This window comes from Neophocaena asiaeorientalis, unplaced genomic scaffold (genome assembly GCF_003031525.2).
Source record: "Neophocaena asiaeorientalis asiaeorientalis breed wild unplaced genomic scaffold, Neophocaena_asiaeorientalis_V1.1 scaffold67, whole genome shotgun sequence".
NCBI classification, from domain to species: Eukaryota; Metazoa; Chordata; class Mammalia; order Artiodactyla; family Phocoenidae; genus Neophocaena; species Neophocaena asiaeorientalis.
This window is the reverse complement of record NW_020173731.1, coordinates 4684569-4699517: the sequence shown is the minus strand read 5'-3', so window position 1 is coordinate 4699517 and position 14949 is coordinate 4684569. Positions and strand designations below refer to the sequence as shown.

General features: G+C 39.3%; 2 protein-coding genes across 5 annotated transcripts in view; one reads left to right on the top strand and one right to left on the bottom strand.

Annotated features, from left to right (window-relative positions):
- Positions 1 to 863, bottom strand: part of NSL1 (NSL1 component of MIS12 kinetochore complex) — a 39193-nt gene extending 38330 nt beyond the window's left edge. The window contains exon 1 of one of the 2 annotated variants that reach the window (XM_024750989.1): positions 578 to 863. In XM_024750989.1, coding sequence (XP_024606757.1) covers positions 578 to 757 — 180 coding nt within the window. In that variant the 5' untranslated portion in view covers positions 758 to 863. Of the gene's footprint in view, positions 1 to 454 lie in introns of both variants that reach the window. The other variant, XM_024750988.1, reaches the window with a different exon arrangement.
- Positions 789 to 14949, top strand: part of TATDN3 (TatD DNase domain containing 3) — a 16527-nt gene continuing 2366 nt past the window's right edge. Inside the window, exons 1-9 of one of the 3 annotated variants that reach the window (XM_024750990.1) lie at positions 789 to 907; positions 2801 to 2833; positions 3755 to 3828; positions 4045 to 4129; positions 8645 to 8707; positions 9624 to 9733; positions 9897 to 9952; positions 11392 to 11504; positions 13311 to 13391. In XM_024750990.1, the coding sequence (XP_024606758.1) occupies positions 842 to 907; positions 2801 to 2833; positions 3755 to 3828; positions 4045 to 4129; positions 8645 to 8707; positions 9624 to 9733; positions 9897 to 9952; positions 11392 to 11504; positions 13311 to 13391 (681 nt within the window). In that variant the 5' untranslated portion in view covers positions 789 to 841. Of the gene's footprint in view, positions 908 to 1193; positions 1450 to 2800; positions 2834 to 3754; positions 3829 to 4044; positions 4130 to 8644; positions 8708 to 9623; positions 9734 to 9896; positions 9953 to 11391; positions 11505 to 13310; positions 13392 to 14949 lie in introns of those variants that run through there. The other 2 variants (XM_024750992.1, XM_024750993.1) reach the window with 2 other exon arrangements.

Sequence of the window (14949 nt, the reverse complement as noted above, 5' to 3'; positions counted from 1 at the left end):
GGAGCAACCAGCCACTTTATGGCTGCTGAGGCCTTTAAAATGTGGCTAGTAGGAAAGGAGATGAGCTGTAAGTTTAAGACAGATTTGAAAAGCTTAGTATGAACAAAAGAATGTAAACTATCTCGTTCATTTTTTAATTATTACAAGTTAAAACGATATCTTGGACATGGTTAAATAAATGTTATTAAAATTAATTTCACCTATTTTTTCTTACTTTTAATTTCAAGTTACATACATGGATCGCCTTGTATTTTTCTGTCGGACAGCACTGGTCTAAGTAATTAACAATACCCAGCTGCCTCTAGCCTCTACTTTGTTCCCTCCCGTGTCCCGGGCTGCTTCTAACCAAGCGGGGAGCACCGTTAACTCTGCCGAAGCCTGGCGTGCGCTCTTTCTGACCACTGAGACCTGGGGTGTGGAGAGAGGGGGTGATGAAACAAGACTGGGCCCGTACCCACTGCGCATCTCGCAGCACGGGCTCCCGAATCTCCTCTGGCAGCGCGTCCCCCAGCTTTTGCACGAAGCGGCCGCACAGTTCTAGCATTTCCGTCACGGCCCGCTTCGAGGTGCAACGCACCCGGAAGTCTTTTCGGGAAGTGGCAAGAACCGGGGCCCCATCGTCTGTCCCGGCCACTCTCTCCACGTCCCGCGGAGCAGAAAGGGCCACCGACGCAAGAGCCCCCTCCATTTTCCCAACTTGAATTGTGGGCGGGAACTCTGGGAGCGGAAGAGCGGGTTCCCCTGGAGGAAAGAGCATACGTCCGGCCGGAAACTCGGCCTGCAGCAGCAGCGTTCCGCCTGAGGCTCCGCGGGCAAGTCGAGGGATTCAGTGGCTGCGGCGATGGGGGCGGTGGGCGTAGGGCTGGTGGACTGTCACTGCCACCTCTCCGACCCGGACTTTGACCGCGTATGTGAGGGCGAGGTCGGGCCCGTGGGAGCAGGGAGGCCCCCATTCTTTCCCTTCAGGCTATCCTTGTTCTCCTCCCTTAGGGCGGAGCCCCAAATCCTCCCAGGCCCCCGTCTGTGGTCCTGTGCGACTTGCTCCTTACTCCTTATTTAATCTCACTCACACTGATTTTTCTCTCTCATCCCGAATATCCATATCCTCTATCTCCACTTGGCTTTTATTTGCTGTTACTGGCTACTGGAGTCCTTCCCCCTATCCCGCCTTGGCCCGGCTATCCTACCAGCCTCTCAGCTCCGGGCAGAGAATCCACTTTCCCCAGGACGCCGTCCGCGAAACTCGGGCTCACTCCCGCACGCCGCGTGCTCCAGTTCTACGGGGGAGCGAAGCAAACAAAAACCAGCGCGCGCACACACACGTAATTTCAAAGTGTTTTACCCGCTACATTGGAAACTAGAGGCTAATAAAAAAGAAGAGCGGGGTCTATTTTAGGGGAAAAACCTCTCAAGAGGTGAAGCTTAAATTGGTGCTGGAAAGACAAAGCGGTGAGTGCATGGTGGTGAGGAAAGCAGGCGGGTTGCAGGCCTCCAGGCAAGACAGAATTTGGACGTTCAAGCTACCGGAAGGCTGGGTGGAGCCTGAGGAGCTAAAAAGACGCGTAAAACAAGACCGAAGAGGTTTGCTGAGGTTTAGTGAGTCAGGAGTTCGCATTTCATTAGAAGCACAATGGGGATCCAGTAAAGGGCTTTGCTTTTTAAGGAGAGAGACAAGATCTGATAATCCATTTAAAAACCATTTTGCTGATGTGTGGCTAATGGACAGAGAACAAGAATGGAAGCTAGAAGACCAGCTTAGAAGCTTTTGTAGTAATTAGACTAAAGATAGTGGTTGCAGGGGAGTTTGAGAGAAGCAGATGGATTCAAGGTATATTTTAGAGATAGAATCTGTAGTACATGCTGAGAGGAATTGAGGAAAGAGAGAGAAAGGGAGAACTTGAGGATGCTGTAGAGAGGTGGTGGTGCTGAGATGAGGGAAAACTGAGGTTGGAGAGGGCAGGCAGAAAGAATAGGTTTGTTGAGAAAATGGTTATGTTCCGCACATGTTGAAACCTAATGTCCATCCGAGTGGAGATGTCATATGGTCATTTAAAAATGTGAATCTTGGGGCTACTCTGGTGGCGCAGTGGTTGAGAGTCTGCCTGCCGATGCAGCGGACGCGGGTCCGTGCCCTGGTCCGGGAAGATCCCACGTGCCGCGGAGCGGCTGGGCCCGTGAGCCATGGCCACTGAGCCTGCGCGTCCGGAGCCTGTGCCCCGCAATGGGAGAGGCCACAACAGTGAGAGGCCCACGTACCACTAAAATAAATAAATAAATAAAGTAAAATGTGAATCTTGGGCTCAGGAGAGAGTTATAGGCTGGAGATAAAAACTGGGGACTCATTAGCATAATGAGCATAGTAATAAGAGTACTTAAGGTGAGTCAGAGAGAGAAGCATAGGGTTCTGAAATCAGATAGAGAGAGCCAGTCAAGGAGACTGAAAAGTAGCAGCCAGCTAGAGAGGAGTCTTTGCAGAAGCCAAGAGTGGAAAATATCTCAAAAAGGAAGGAGTGGACAAGTGAGGAGTTTCTAATGCTGCTGAGGGGTAGAGTAGGAGGACAGAGAAGTGTCCTTTATATTTGACAATAACAGTTTCTGTTTTAGTAGAGTGGGAACAGAAGCCACATTTTACTGAGAGAGTAGATGGGAGGTAGGGTCAGCATAGGCTCTTCACATTCCACCACCTTGTTCCTTGCCATCACTGTCATTCTTTATGGTGCCTCAATTACATTGATATACACAGCCAAAGGACACTTACTTATCCATCTAAAATGATTGTGATTACTTATGTTTATTTTAGGATCTGGATGATGTGTTGGAGAAAGCCAAGAAAGTAAGCCAATACCTATAATTGCCCTTTTTTTAGTTGTTTTTATTTTCCTCCTAATTTTGACCTAAAACAGCTTGAAATTTAGTTATACTATGTTGTTGTTACTTCAATAATAATAAGTTAATAATAAACAGCATTTATTGTTTACTGTGTGCCGGTCACTGAGCTAAGCCCATCCTGTACATTATCTCATTTAATGTTTGACAGTAAGCTTCTGAGGAAGCTACTATTTTATAGCCAACCATTACCCATTTTATAGATGAGGAAACTAAGGCCTAGAGATTAACTTGTCCAAAGACACACCACTAGTGAGTGATGTAGACAAGATAGTCTGAATCCAAAACACATTCCCACAGCCACCATGCTTACCAGCAATATGGAACAAATTGGTCCATCTTTCAGTTCTTGAATTAACATTATTCTGGAGATCTTGGAGAAATTATAAAAGTTTTCTGAAACAGTTTGATTTGTGTAGGAAAAAAAATATTAATCTTTGGAAGTGTTTATGAAGCTAGCGTTTTGTGGTCTTCCCCAAAAGTGGTATTCAGAAATGGTTGCCATTTTTACATACAGCCATCTTTCACTGTGGCAGCTTAATTAGGAGTATGGGGTTTGGAGTTACACAGGGCTAGTGATGTTGGGCAAGTTATCTGACTCCAACCAAAACTCTGTCTCTTGACCCATACAGTGGATTACAGCAATGCCTATGTCACAGGAGTATGTAGATTAAATGGGGGGTAATATTTATATTCACCAAACGTAATACCTGAAGCATAGTAACTACTCAGTGATAGCTATTATGATTATATTGATGGAGTGTGAGTGAGCAAGGATAACTAAAAGCACAGAAAACTTTAAATTTTTATTTAATTATATTGGATGTATATTGTTTGAGACTAACTATTCTCTTCATTTTTGTTGCAGGCCAATGTTATGGCTCTTGTGGTGGTTGCTGAACATTCAGGAGAATTTGAAAAGATTATGCAGCTTTCAGAAAGGTGTTACTTCTCATTAAGATTTAGAAAGAGTTGCTAATAAGGATGCAGTTATGATTTCATATTTATAATATCAAAGATCATCAATTTTTAAAGAGAATGAGAAGAAAAACAATCACATTAACATAGCCCTAAAAAAATTCTTTCCTACTTGTTCTTCAGAGTAACTTTGTCTCCTAGTCTAATATTCTGCTTTCTTAATTCGTTCTACATTTTTAGGTATAATGGATTTGTTCTGCCATGCTTGGGTGTTCACCCAGTTCAGGGAGTTTCACCAAAAGACCAAAGAAGTGTCACGTTAAAGGTAACAGTCTTATAAAACAAGAACCATAAAAAATCATAACATCTTTTGACTCAGTGCTCCTCCTCTTTCAAATTAATATTATAAGGCAATAATCCAAAAGAAATAAATTCTATCTTCTTTCACAAAGATGTTTGTTACAGCAGTTACTTGAAATAGAGAAAAAGTGGAAAGAGCCTAGAGGTTAGGAGATAAATAGCTAGTTAACTTATACAGTGTTAAATATAATGCTACAATGTTAAATATAACTATAGAAAGTGTGGACTATAAGGTTTATGTAGCAACATGGAAAATGTTTACAGTATAGTGTAGGGAGACAAGCAGGATACCAAATGGTTTATTCACTGTGACATCCATGTAAAAATATATTCTATAAGGAAAAGACTAGAGAGAAAAGTACAGAAATTATACTCGTTGTGATGGTCTAGTAGAGTTATAAGCACCTTGTTTTCATCTTTTTTATCATGTTATCATATTGCTTTGGCAATAAAAGTGATAAGATATCCAGAAAAATTAAGATACAAATTCATAGATGTGGTACTATAAGGGAACAGATGAGTTCAAGTACATAGTGTCTTCTTTGAACATTGAACTATCCCTATAGGAGTGCTCTTGATCTGTTAAACTGCATTACTTTTATACCCACTCTAAAAAAATTCCTACCCACAAGATCTCACTGACTCACAGTAGTCAATATGTCTTATGTTTCAGACTTTTCTCCTGACTCAGCATCAGGGAGACGCACAGTGTCCTGAGTGCTTTATTACATAATGAGATTGAAAGCCCCATGTTGAAGAAGTAAAGACTTTTTGTTATCTATGAATAAATTAAGATATGAAGACTATCCTTTTTTATAATAATAAATCTGTATTCTTACATTGGGGTACCCGAGGTAGTTTTACTTATTTTGGAAATTACTTTTAATTCACTTCAGTAAAAATAAATACTTATCCTGTAGATTTCCAGAGTTGTTGATATGATAAAATTAGCTAAATTGCCAGAGAGTTGCAATTCCCAAAATGTTGGGGATGATAGCAGGACAGTATTTCTTTCATTTATGTAGAGATTTATACTAATAGTCCTTCATTTCAGTAGTCAGTCAACAAGTGTTTAGTGAGCATGTACTATATTTCAAACACTGTTCTAAGCACTATAGAGTAAAATCCCTCTCACAGAAGCCAGATTCTGGATTGGGGAAGACAGTCAACAATTAGATACGTGAACTAAGTGCTTTAAAGGCAATGAAACAAGATTGTGTGATGGGGATTGTGGATGCTGGTTTTTAGATTGTGTAGTCAGGGAAGGCCTCTCTGAGGAGGTGATGTTTGAACTGCAACCTGAATGCAGTTGGCCATGCAAAGAGAGGGGGCAGAGTGTTGAACACAAAGGAAACAATGAAGCACAAAGGTCCTAAGTTAGTTACAAGTTTGATGTGGTCAAGAAATAGAAAGAGGGCTGATGTGACTAGATGGAAGAGGAAGGAATAGTGAGGTCAGAGGGATTGGGCAGGGATCCCCCATCACCTCGTACAAGGCCTTGTTGGATAGTAGTTTACATCAGTGGGGGATTTAAAGTAAGGAGTGACAAGATGTGATTTCTGTTTTGAAAAGATACCCTTGGCAATGGTGTGAAGAATCAATTTTGAAGAGGGCAAAAAAGGAAGAAGGGAGAATAGTTAAAAGACTGTTGGCAATAGTCCATGTGAGAAACGATGGTGGATTGGACCAGAGTGGTAGCAGTGGAGATGGAGAGGAGTGAGTGGATTTGGCATGTTTTTGGCATGAATGTAGAACTGATAGGACTATTTAACTTACAAAACTAAATAAAATATCAACAATATACAGGTAAGTCTAAATTCTCAAAGCAGACAGGAACTCAGCAAATCTCAAGATAGCCCACTGGAAAAGACCAGAGTTAAGCAGTTTTGTTCCTAACGTGCTTGTAGTCCCCACAATAGCTTAGCTTTCCCATTGTGGTTAGATTACAAGCTCCTACCATGTGGTACAAAGGTAGGTATGTACAATATGTAAGTATTCACTAAATTACCTTGGTTTATAAAATGAAAATTGCCTAGCATCATACAAATCTTTCAGCATATTCAATAAATATTATTACCAGGCAGAATTTAAGCCCCTGGGATACCCTGGGGAATCACAATTCACTGTCTACAAGCTACTGCCCCCTCCAGGCAGGGCACGTGCTGTCCATTTGGCTCCTGTCCCTACTTAACCCTCTTCACTCATTTCAGTTACACGCCTGACCCCTGTTCTAAAGGTTCTGAAGACTAAACATTTTCTTTAATAAAAAAATCAATTCTAATTATTTTAAATCATTCAGAATAAAGCTCTCCTCTCTCCCCTTTGCCCTTCTTTCTTCCATCCTTTCCTTCCCTCTCCTTTCTTCTTTCAATAGCATAGTGGAAACAGCATGGGCTTTGAAGTCAGAGAGACTTGGCCTACTGGCTTCTGTGATCTGTGGCACTTAACTTTGCCAAGTCTCAATTTCCTCATTTGTAAATCGTGAATAATTAATTAGTTGTAGTATGCCCAGTCATAGGGTATAGAGGTATAGGATATTTTAAAACCCCACAATAGAACCATTAGCTGTTAAAGAACTTGAGACTTCATGGAGGAAGTGGGAATAGAACTGAAGTCAGTTTTAGACCTATGAATGTCCTTATAAATATTTTTACATCTATTAAAATGATAAAGACCACACATACATTTATACATACTGAATCTGTGATATGAATTATATTAATTTCTATTTACTATACCTGACTTGCCAGAAACTTCCAAAATATTTCATGAGGAATGGGAATAGTCTCATTGTAAATGTATTTTGCTTCTTTTTATAGATAATACATATTCCAAGAAGCATATTTTCCCTGTATCTGGTCTTCATCCAAATGTGTAATTTCTTTCTGACTGAAGACTTTCTAAGTGTCAAACATTTCCTGAGTAATCTCTCCAACTTCTCCAGTCCCTTTGAGGTCCCACAGACACACAGTAGTTTGGATGTTTGATATGGAAAATCTTTGTCTGACACTTTGACCTACTCAGCTATTGCCAGACATCTTCTCTGGTATTTAGGGTTGTATACTCTTAGCTCCACATGACAATATTAATTCTTCATTGAGTCTACTGGAATGTCTGAGGCCTTGATTTACCCTTCCTCATCTTCTTTTCTCTCTCTTGAGGTATAATTATAAAATCTCCTCTTCTTCCTCTACCATATGGTTTACCTCCCTTTTCTTTTTTTTTCTTTTTTTTTTTTTGCGATACGTGGGCCTCTCACTGTTGTGGCCTTTCCCCCTGTGGAGCACAGGCTCCAGACGCGCAGACTCAGCGGCCATGGCTCACGGGCCCAGCCGCTCCGTGGCATGTGGGATCCTCCCAGACCGGGGCACGAACCCGTGTCCCCTGCATCGACAGGCGGACTCTCAACCACTGCGCCACCAGGGAAGCCCTACCTCCCTTTTCTTAATTCTCCCTTGTTCTGATTTTCCTCACTAGAAGTACCTTGAATTTACATATTCTGAGACTAAAATCCTCAAAGTAGTTTAAAATGTCTAGAAGCAAATTTTCCATGTATTTGTCTTTCCCTTGTCTTAAAGGGATCCCTCACAGGGGGAATTCTCTTTAAGTGGAAATAGTAATATCATGGAAACTAACAGTACACAGTTACTTCAATAGTTGGCAAACAACATATTTGTGATATTTAGTATGTATATTGTTGAACCTTTAGGACAAAAATAGGCTACACAGGACTATAAAGACAAAAGAAATTAGTGAAAATAGTGCAAAGGATGTATGGGATTATCACTATTAAAAATTCACAAGACATCAGTACCCTAAGAGGAGAACATAGCAGTGCACTCCCCAAAACTCACAAAGGTGACCACTTGGTGGCTTTCTTCTCTCTTGCTCAGCTATTCCAGGAAATCCAGTTCACTCCTCCTAAATGCCAGGAAATGCCTCCTGAACAGAAGGAAGGGTTTAAGTGGGAATCTTAGTAAGAAGTCATGTTCTTGGGACTTCCCTAGTGGTCCAGCGGCTAAGACTCTGAGCTCCCAATACAGGGGGCCCGGGTTCAATCCCTGGTCAAGGAACTAGATCCCACATGCCACAACTAAGAGTTCGCCTGCCGCAACTAAAGATTCCGCATGGCACAACTAAAAGATCCTGCGTGCCCCAATGAAGATCCCGCACACAGCAGCGAAGATCCTGTATGCTGCAACTATGACCCAGCACAGCCAAATAATAAATAAATACTATTTAAAAAAGGAAGTCATGTTCTTGTAACATAAATGGATGTGGGATGTTTGTACTCAAATTTCCAGACAGAAGTACTCACCATTATAGAAGGATTACATTCTTAGTTCCTCAACTGGTTAAAAGGTATTGACTATGTAAAGGACCCAGTATAGCATAGTGCCTGGCATATAATGGGTGTTTATACAAAACCTATAAAATTCCCTTCTCCTCTTTTAATAAATTTACTTTTTTCTCATCCCAGGATTTGGATATAGCTTTGCCCATTATCGAGAATTATAAGGATCGATTGTTGGCAATTGGAGAGGTAAATACCCACTAGCTGATCAAATGATTTCTAATCCAGACTTTCATGTGATAGATGAAAATAGTCCTTAATTCAGTATTGGTGATTATAACAGACTTGGATAATTATGTTCACCCTGTTCAGCTGAATAATACCTTGTCAGTACTTCCTCAATAATCAAAAGTGCTTAGGGATAAAACAATAGAAGTCTCCCCATGGGCTTATGTTAGTGAAAGAAAACTATTACCATTTCAATGTACTTTCCTCTTTTTTTCCTTTTGCTTACATAGGGTTATCTCTCTGGTTAGTTAAAATAGTATATACAAGCATACTTTAAATAGGTTAGAGTTTATAATTAAAGAACATTTTTTATTAAATAATTTACAGCTGTGAAACATCTTATCACTTGGTAATTCCACTTATAATTAAAGATAAAAGATAAGAATAGCACTTACATTCAGAATCTAGGTTATCACGATGCATGCCAGAATAGAATCGAGGGAAGCAGGCATTTATACTTCACTGTCCAGTGTGGTTACCACATGCAGCTGTTGAGCACTTGAAATGTGACTGGCCCAAATTGAGATGTGCTATCAGGATAAAATGCACTGAGGATTTCAAAGTCTCAATACCTCAAAAAAGGAATGTAAAATAACTCAATAATTTTTTTTTATTGATTATGTGTTGACATAATAATATGACTATATGATAATATTGATAATGTTTTAGATATAGTGGATTAAATATATCATTAAAATTAATTTCACCTGTTTCTTGTTAGTGTTTTTAATGTAGCTACTGGAAACTGTAAGGTTGTGTATGTGGCTTATGTGTGTGGCTCCCATTATATTTCTCTTGGACTGTACTGCACCATAATATGTCTTCGGGGATTCATTAAACCATAAACATGTAATTCTGTTTTATTTTTCCATTATAGGTTGGACTAGATTTCTCCCCCAGAATTGCTGGCACTGATGAACAGAAGGAAGAGCAAAGACAAGTCCTAATCAGACAGGTCCAATTAGCCAAAAGACTAAATTTGCCTTTGTAGGTTAATTATCATCTTTCTATATTAATAGTTACAGAACAAATTAAGTAATGAGTCTCCTGAAATTCAGCTCTACTTTTCTTTTTCTCTGAATTGCTTTAATATAACAAAATAATAATTTCATATTAAGTACTCAAAAGGAATTTTTTTGTTGTTTACCAGAAATGTTCACTCACGTTCAGCTGGAAGACCCACCATCAGCCTCTTAAATGAGCAAGGTATTTAGGTTCCTGAGAAAAATGTGCCTAATGTTTAAGTTTGACAATTCCAGTCCATATTCCCAATAGAACAAGCCATGCTTTACTTGATTTCTTAAAGGGAAGGGAATGGGTCAAGGGTAGAGATGGAAATCAACTAAGATGGTTTTGCAAGTCAGCCTACTATTTACAAGGTTTTCAGTGTGATTATGATGTTTATCAGGCCAGGATAAAGCAGATGAAAAATTGGATCAAGTAATTTTAATGCCTTAATTTGAAAATTAGCAGCTCCAACATTTTAGTCAGCGTATGTGAGGGAGGAAGAAACAAAGCAAAGAAGGGTGATCACATTGAGTTACTGTTTTGCATGTTTTATGGCTGCTGCTTTAGAAAATGGTATTATACAGATTGTGGCCATCTTATATAAAATGTACTGTCATCTTCACCAGTTGTTCCTAAAGAAAAAATACTTCTTCTCATAGGATTACTTTTCAAATTTTTAAAGTGCTGTCCACGGTAAGAAATATACTTTATTTTGAAACTCGATATATACACATACATACTGTTTTTGGCACTGACTTTATTTCAAAACTCAGTATATACATATACAGAAAACTGACAAAAGTTCAAGAAGCAGTACATCTATATGTTTGTGTGTATAGATATGTGTGTGTGCGTGTGTTTATGCATACAAATACATAAGCACACACTGGCCAGCCGTGACCCACTAATTTGATTTCATAATTCACAGTAGTAACTCACTAAATGTCACACCTACCAACAGTATCAAATAGTGAAGTGAACATAATTGCCTACGATTAGAAAGCACTGTACTTCTCAGTGATGAGTACTGAGTCCCCCTGGATTCACCGAGAACATGATTTTTGTGCAGGCTGAGCAGCCATCCTTTAAGAACTGGAGATGGTTTTTGTGAAACTAACTCTGAGTGTTGAATTTGTGAGTCATCTATTTCCTCATTTCTTCTTTCACTAGCATCCTTCTTAAGGACAATTTGCTTAAAAACCTATTAGGAACAATAATTTGACAGTTCAGAAACTTTTGGAGAAGGTTTGATGGTATAGGAAGTTTAAATAATTGCTTAAATTGTATTTATTAATTTTATTCTGAAGATTTGGAGAAGGTTTGATGGTATAGGAAGTTTAAATAATTGCTTAAATTGTATTTATTAATTTTATTCTGAAGATTTGGAGAAGGTTTGATGGTATAGGAAGTTTAAATAATTGCTCAATTATATTTATTAATTTTATTCTGAAGATTAAGAATTTACTATATTTTTATTCTACTGGTTGAACACTATATGTTTATCTACTCTTTAGAAATCATAGAACCTTATAGTGACCGACATTTACTTAAAATCTGTGTTGTTCAATTTGATTAGTGGTAAAACCTCTTATTAAGGAAATAAAATGGAACTGTGATTTATCTTTAATTTTTGAGAGGTGCTGACAAAGTGTTGCTGCATGCATTTGATGGTCGGCCATCTGTAGCCATGGAAGGAGTAAAAGCTGGGTACTTCTTCTCAATTCCTCCTTCTATCATAAGAAGTGGACAGGTAAATTCTTTCATTAAACCTCATTTTATACTTTGTGAAATATACTTTGAAATATGAACTTTTATTTTATACTTGTGATACTATTCTGGTTTCATTGCAAAAATTAATCTTAGGTCCCTACCTCATATAAAGAGTAACTCAAAAGTGGATCAAAGACCTAAGTGTAAGAGCTAAAATTATAAAACTCCTAGAAGAAAACAGATCTAAATCTTTGTGACCTTGGATCAGGCAGTGGTTTCTTACCTATGACACCAAAGGCACAAGCAACCAAAGAAAAAATAGATAAATTGGCTATCATCAAAATAAACTTCCACTCACAAAAAAAATAAACTTCCACTAACAAAAAATTGGGCAGCTCATACTCAAAAGACCTGAACTTCTGATAGCTTTCAGAAAAAGGATATTAAAGGCAGTGTGAGGGAGGAGGCTGCAGGGTATGTGAGCAGCTTGTGCTCAGTTCTCGAATTGATTGACGTCAAGGTGAAGTTTTGAGCATCATCAATCTTCTGGTTTCAGCTGGTCTGGGGTCTACATGCTTGAGGTCAGCAGTTTCCATCTGGTTGGGGTCTGCTTCCTGTAAGAACAGCTTAGGAGTGTGTGTCAGGCCTCTATCTATAACTTTCAGGGAACTGGGAATTTGGTGACTCTGCTATGTGGCGAATTCATAGTCTAAGTTGTTACCAGTTTTCGGACCCAACAGCTATTCATTGCTCCTACATCTTCACATTTCCTAATCACTAATTCTTGAACCAGCCTTTTGAGGCCCAGGGGAGGCCTGGGAGACTTGAAGCAAAAGCAATTTACTTCAAAATACAGGGACACTGGGCCTTATATACGGTTTCAGGTGGAAAGTTCTAGAAATGTCAATTAGGTCATGTTAATTGATAGTCCATGATTACTTTTATTTTTCCTACTTTTATCATTTGTGGAGAAATTTCTTATTTACTTATTTATTTTATTTATTTATCTTTGGGTGTTGGGTCTTCGTTGCTGTCGCGGGCTTTCTCTAGTTGAGGGGAGCAGGGGCTACTCTTCATTGTGGTGTATAGACTTCTCATTGGGTGGCTTCTCTTGTTGTAGAGCACGGGCTCTAGGTACACGGGCTTCAGTAGTTGTGGCAGGTGGGCTCAGTAGTTGTGGCTCATGGGCTTAGTTGCTCCATGTCATGTGGGATCTTCCCAGCCCAGGGCTCAAACCCGTGTCCCCTGCAATGGCAAGTGGATTCTTAACCACTATGCCACCAGGGAAATCACTCTTCCTTGGATCTTTCAGTAGGCATATGATATCAGATATTTGGGTTCTTGCTGGATGTTACCTCGTTTTTTGCTCTTGGTTACTACTCTTTGGGTTCCTAAAGGCTTCGGATAATTTTTGGCAAAGAATGTTTCTTCTTAAATCTAACCATTCGGGCTTCCCTGGTGGCGCAGTGGTTGAGAGTCCACCTGCTGATGCAGAGGACGTGGGTTCGTGCCCCAGTCCAGGAGGATCCCACATGCCGTGGAGCGGCTGGGCCCGTGAGCCATGGCCGCTGAGCCTGTGCGTCCGGAGCCTGTGTTCCGCAAGGGGAGAGGCCACAACAGTGAGAGGCCCGCGTACCGCAAAAAAAAAACAAAAAAAAACCAAACAAACAAAAAACTAACCATTAATGTAGAATGATGAGAACATAGTGAACATTTATTAATTGAATATTAAAGTATGAATTTTAGATTTTTGCAGAGTAGTATGCATTGACATGTGGGTTTAATGCTACTTATTTAATCTTTACTTCTCATGTTTTAAACTTACTAGCTTTCTCTTTTCTCTAAGAAGCAGAAACTTGTTAAACAGTTGCCTTTAACTTCGATTTGCTTGGAAACAGATTCACCTGCGCTAGGGCCAGAAAAAAAGGTAAATGATTTTCTAATTTCTACATTATTTAGATTGTGTCTTTTATTTGAACTATTTTCAGTTTAGCTGTGTTTCTCATTCCAGTGTAAATATAATGGGATCCTACTTTAATGCTAGTTTGAAAGGTTATATTGACTTAATTTCAAGTCTTTTGTAAATATGGCTGTTGTGCTACACAGAATATTATTTGATATGGGTCATGTCCTAATTTATGTAATATTGAAATCCAGACCAGTATAGTAAAAAGCTTAGTGTCTAGAGGCAGAAAGGGCTGGATTCAAATCCTGTCTCTGATACCCACTAGCTGTATAACTTTGGGCAAGTTCCTTAATCTCTCTGAAACTGTTTCTACATTTATAAAATGTGGGTAAAATAATAGTAAAATACTTTGAAGTATTACAGTGGGGATTAAATGAAGTAATGTATATGAAAGTGCCTAGGGCTTCCCTGGTGGCGCAGTGGTTGAGAGTCCGCCTGCCGATGCAGGAGACACGGGTTCATGCCCCGGTCTGGGAAGATCCCACATGCCGCGGAGCGGCTGGGCCTGTGAGCCATGGCTGCTGAGCCTGCATGTCCGGAGCCTGTGCTCCGCAACGGAAGAGGCCGCAACAGTGAGAGGCCCGCATACCGCAAAAAAAAAAGAAAAGAATATAGAAGAGGAATGAGAAAATAGAGGATTATAACCACATTTATTTTCTTGTTTGACTGTAGGACAGAATGGTACAAAATTGCCTTCCTGGTTAGTATGAAATAGGATGAAAATGACCTAGCTTTTTCACCCTAAACAGAAATGAATTTCAAATGCTCTTATAACTCAGTTTTATGTTTGTATTTAGATGATTTGATAAAAATTGTGGGTTTCTGGCATAGTGCCTTGAACATCGTAGGTACTCAAAAACATTTATTGAATAAATGAATTTTAAAACTGAGGAATTCCCTGGCGGTCCAGTGATTAGAAATCTGCACTTCCACTGCAGGGGGCACGGGTTCAATCCCTGGTCGGGGAACTAAGATCCTGCATGCCGCACAGTGCAGCCAAAAAATAAAAATAAAAAAAATAAAACTGAATATGAAAAAAAAAAAAACTGAATATGCTTTTTGTTAAGTAAAATGTGTTTGTTCTAGAAAAATAGAAAACAGAAAATCATAAGAAAATAGAACCATCTACCACTGAAAGTTTACCACTATAGTATAGTGGTTAAAAGCATAAACTCTGATGACAGCTTGCACAGGTTTAAACCTCAACTGGGCTACTTACTCGCTGTTTAGGATGCCTTCTTATCTGTAAAAAAGGGATGCTAATAATAATAGTACCTATCTCACAGAGTTATTTTGAGGATTAAATGAGAAATTCCATGAAAACCTTAGAACAAAACCTTGCCTACAACAAGCACTAAATAAATGAAAGTTCTTATGTCCTTCCACACTTCTTTATGTCCATATATGTACACATAATATTTTTTTCATAAAAATAGGATTAGCCTCAACACATCATTTCATAACTTGCTTTTTTTTTTTTTTTTTTTTTTTTTTTTTGGGAACACAGCCCCCCCCCATT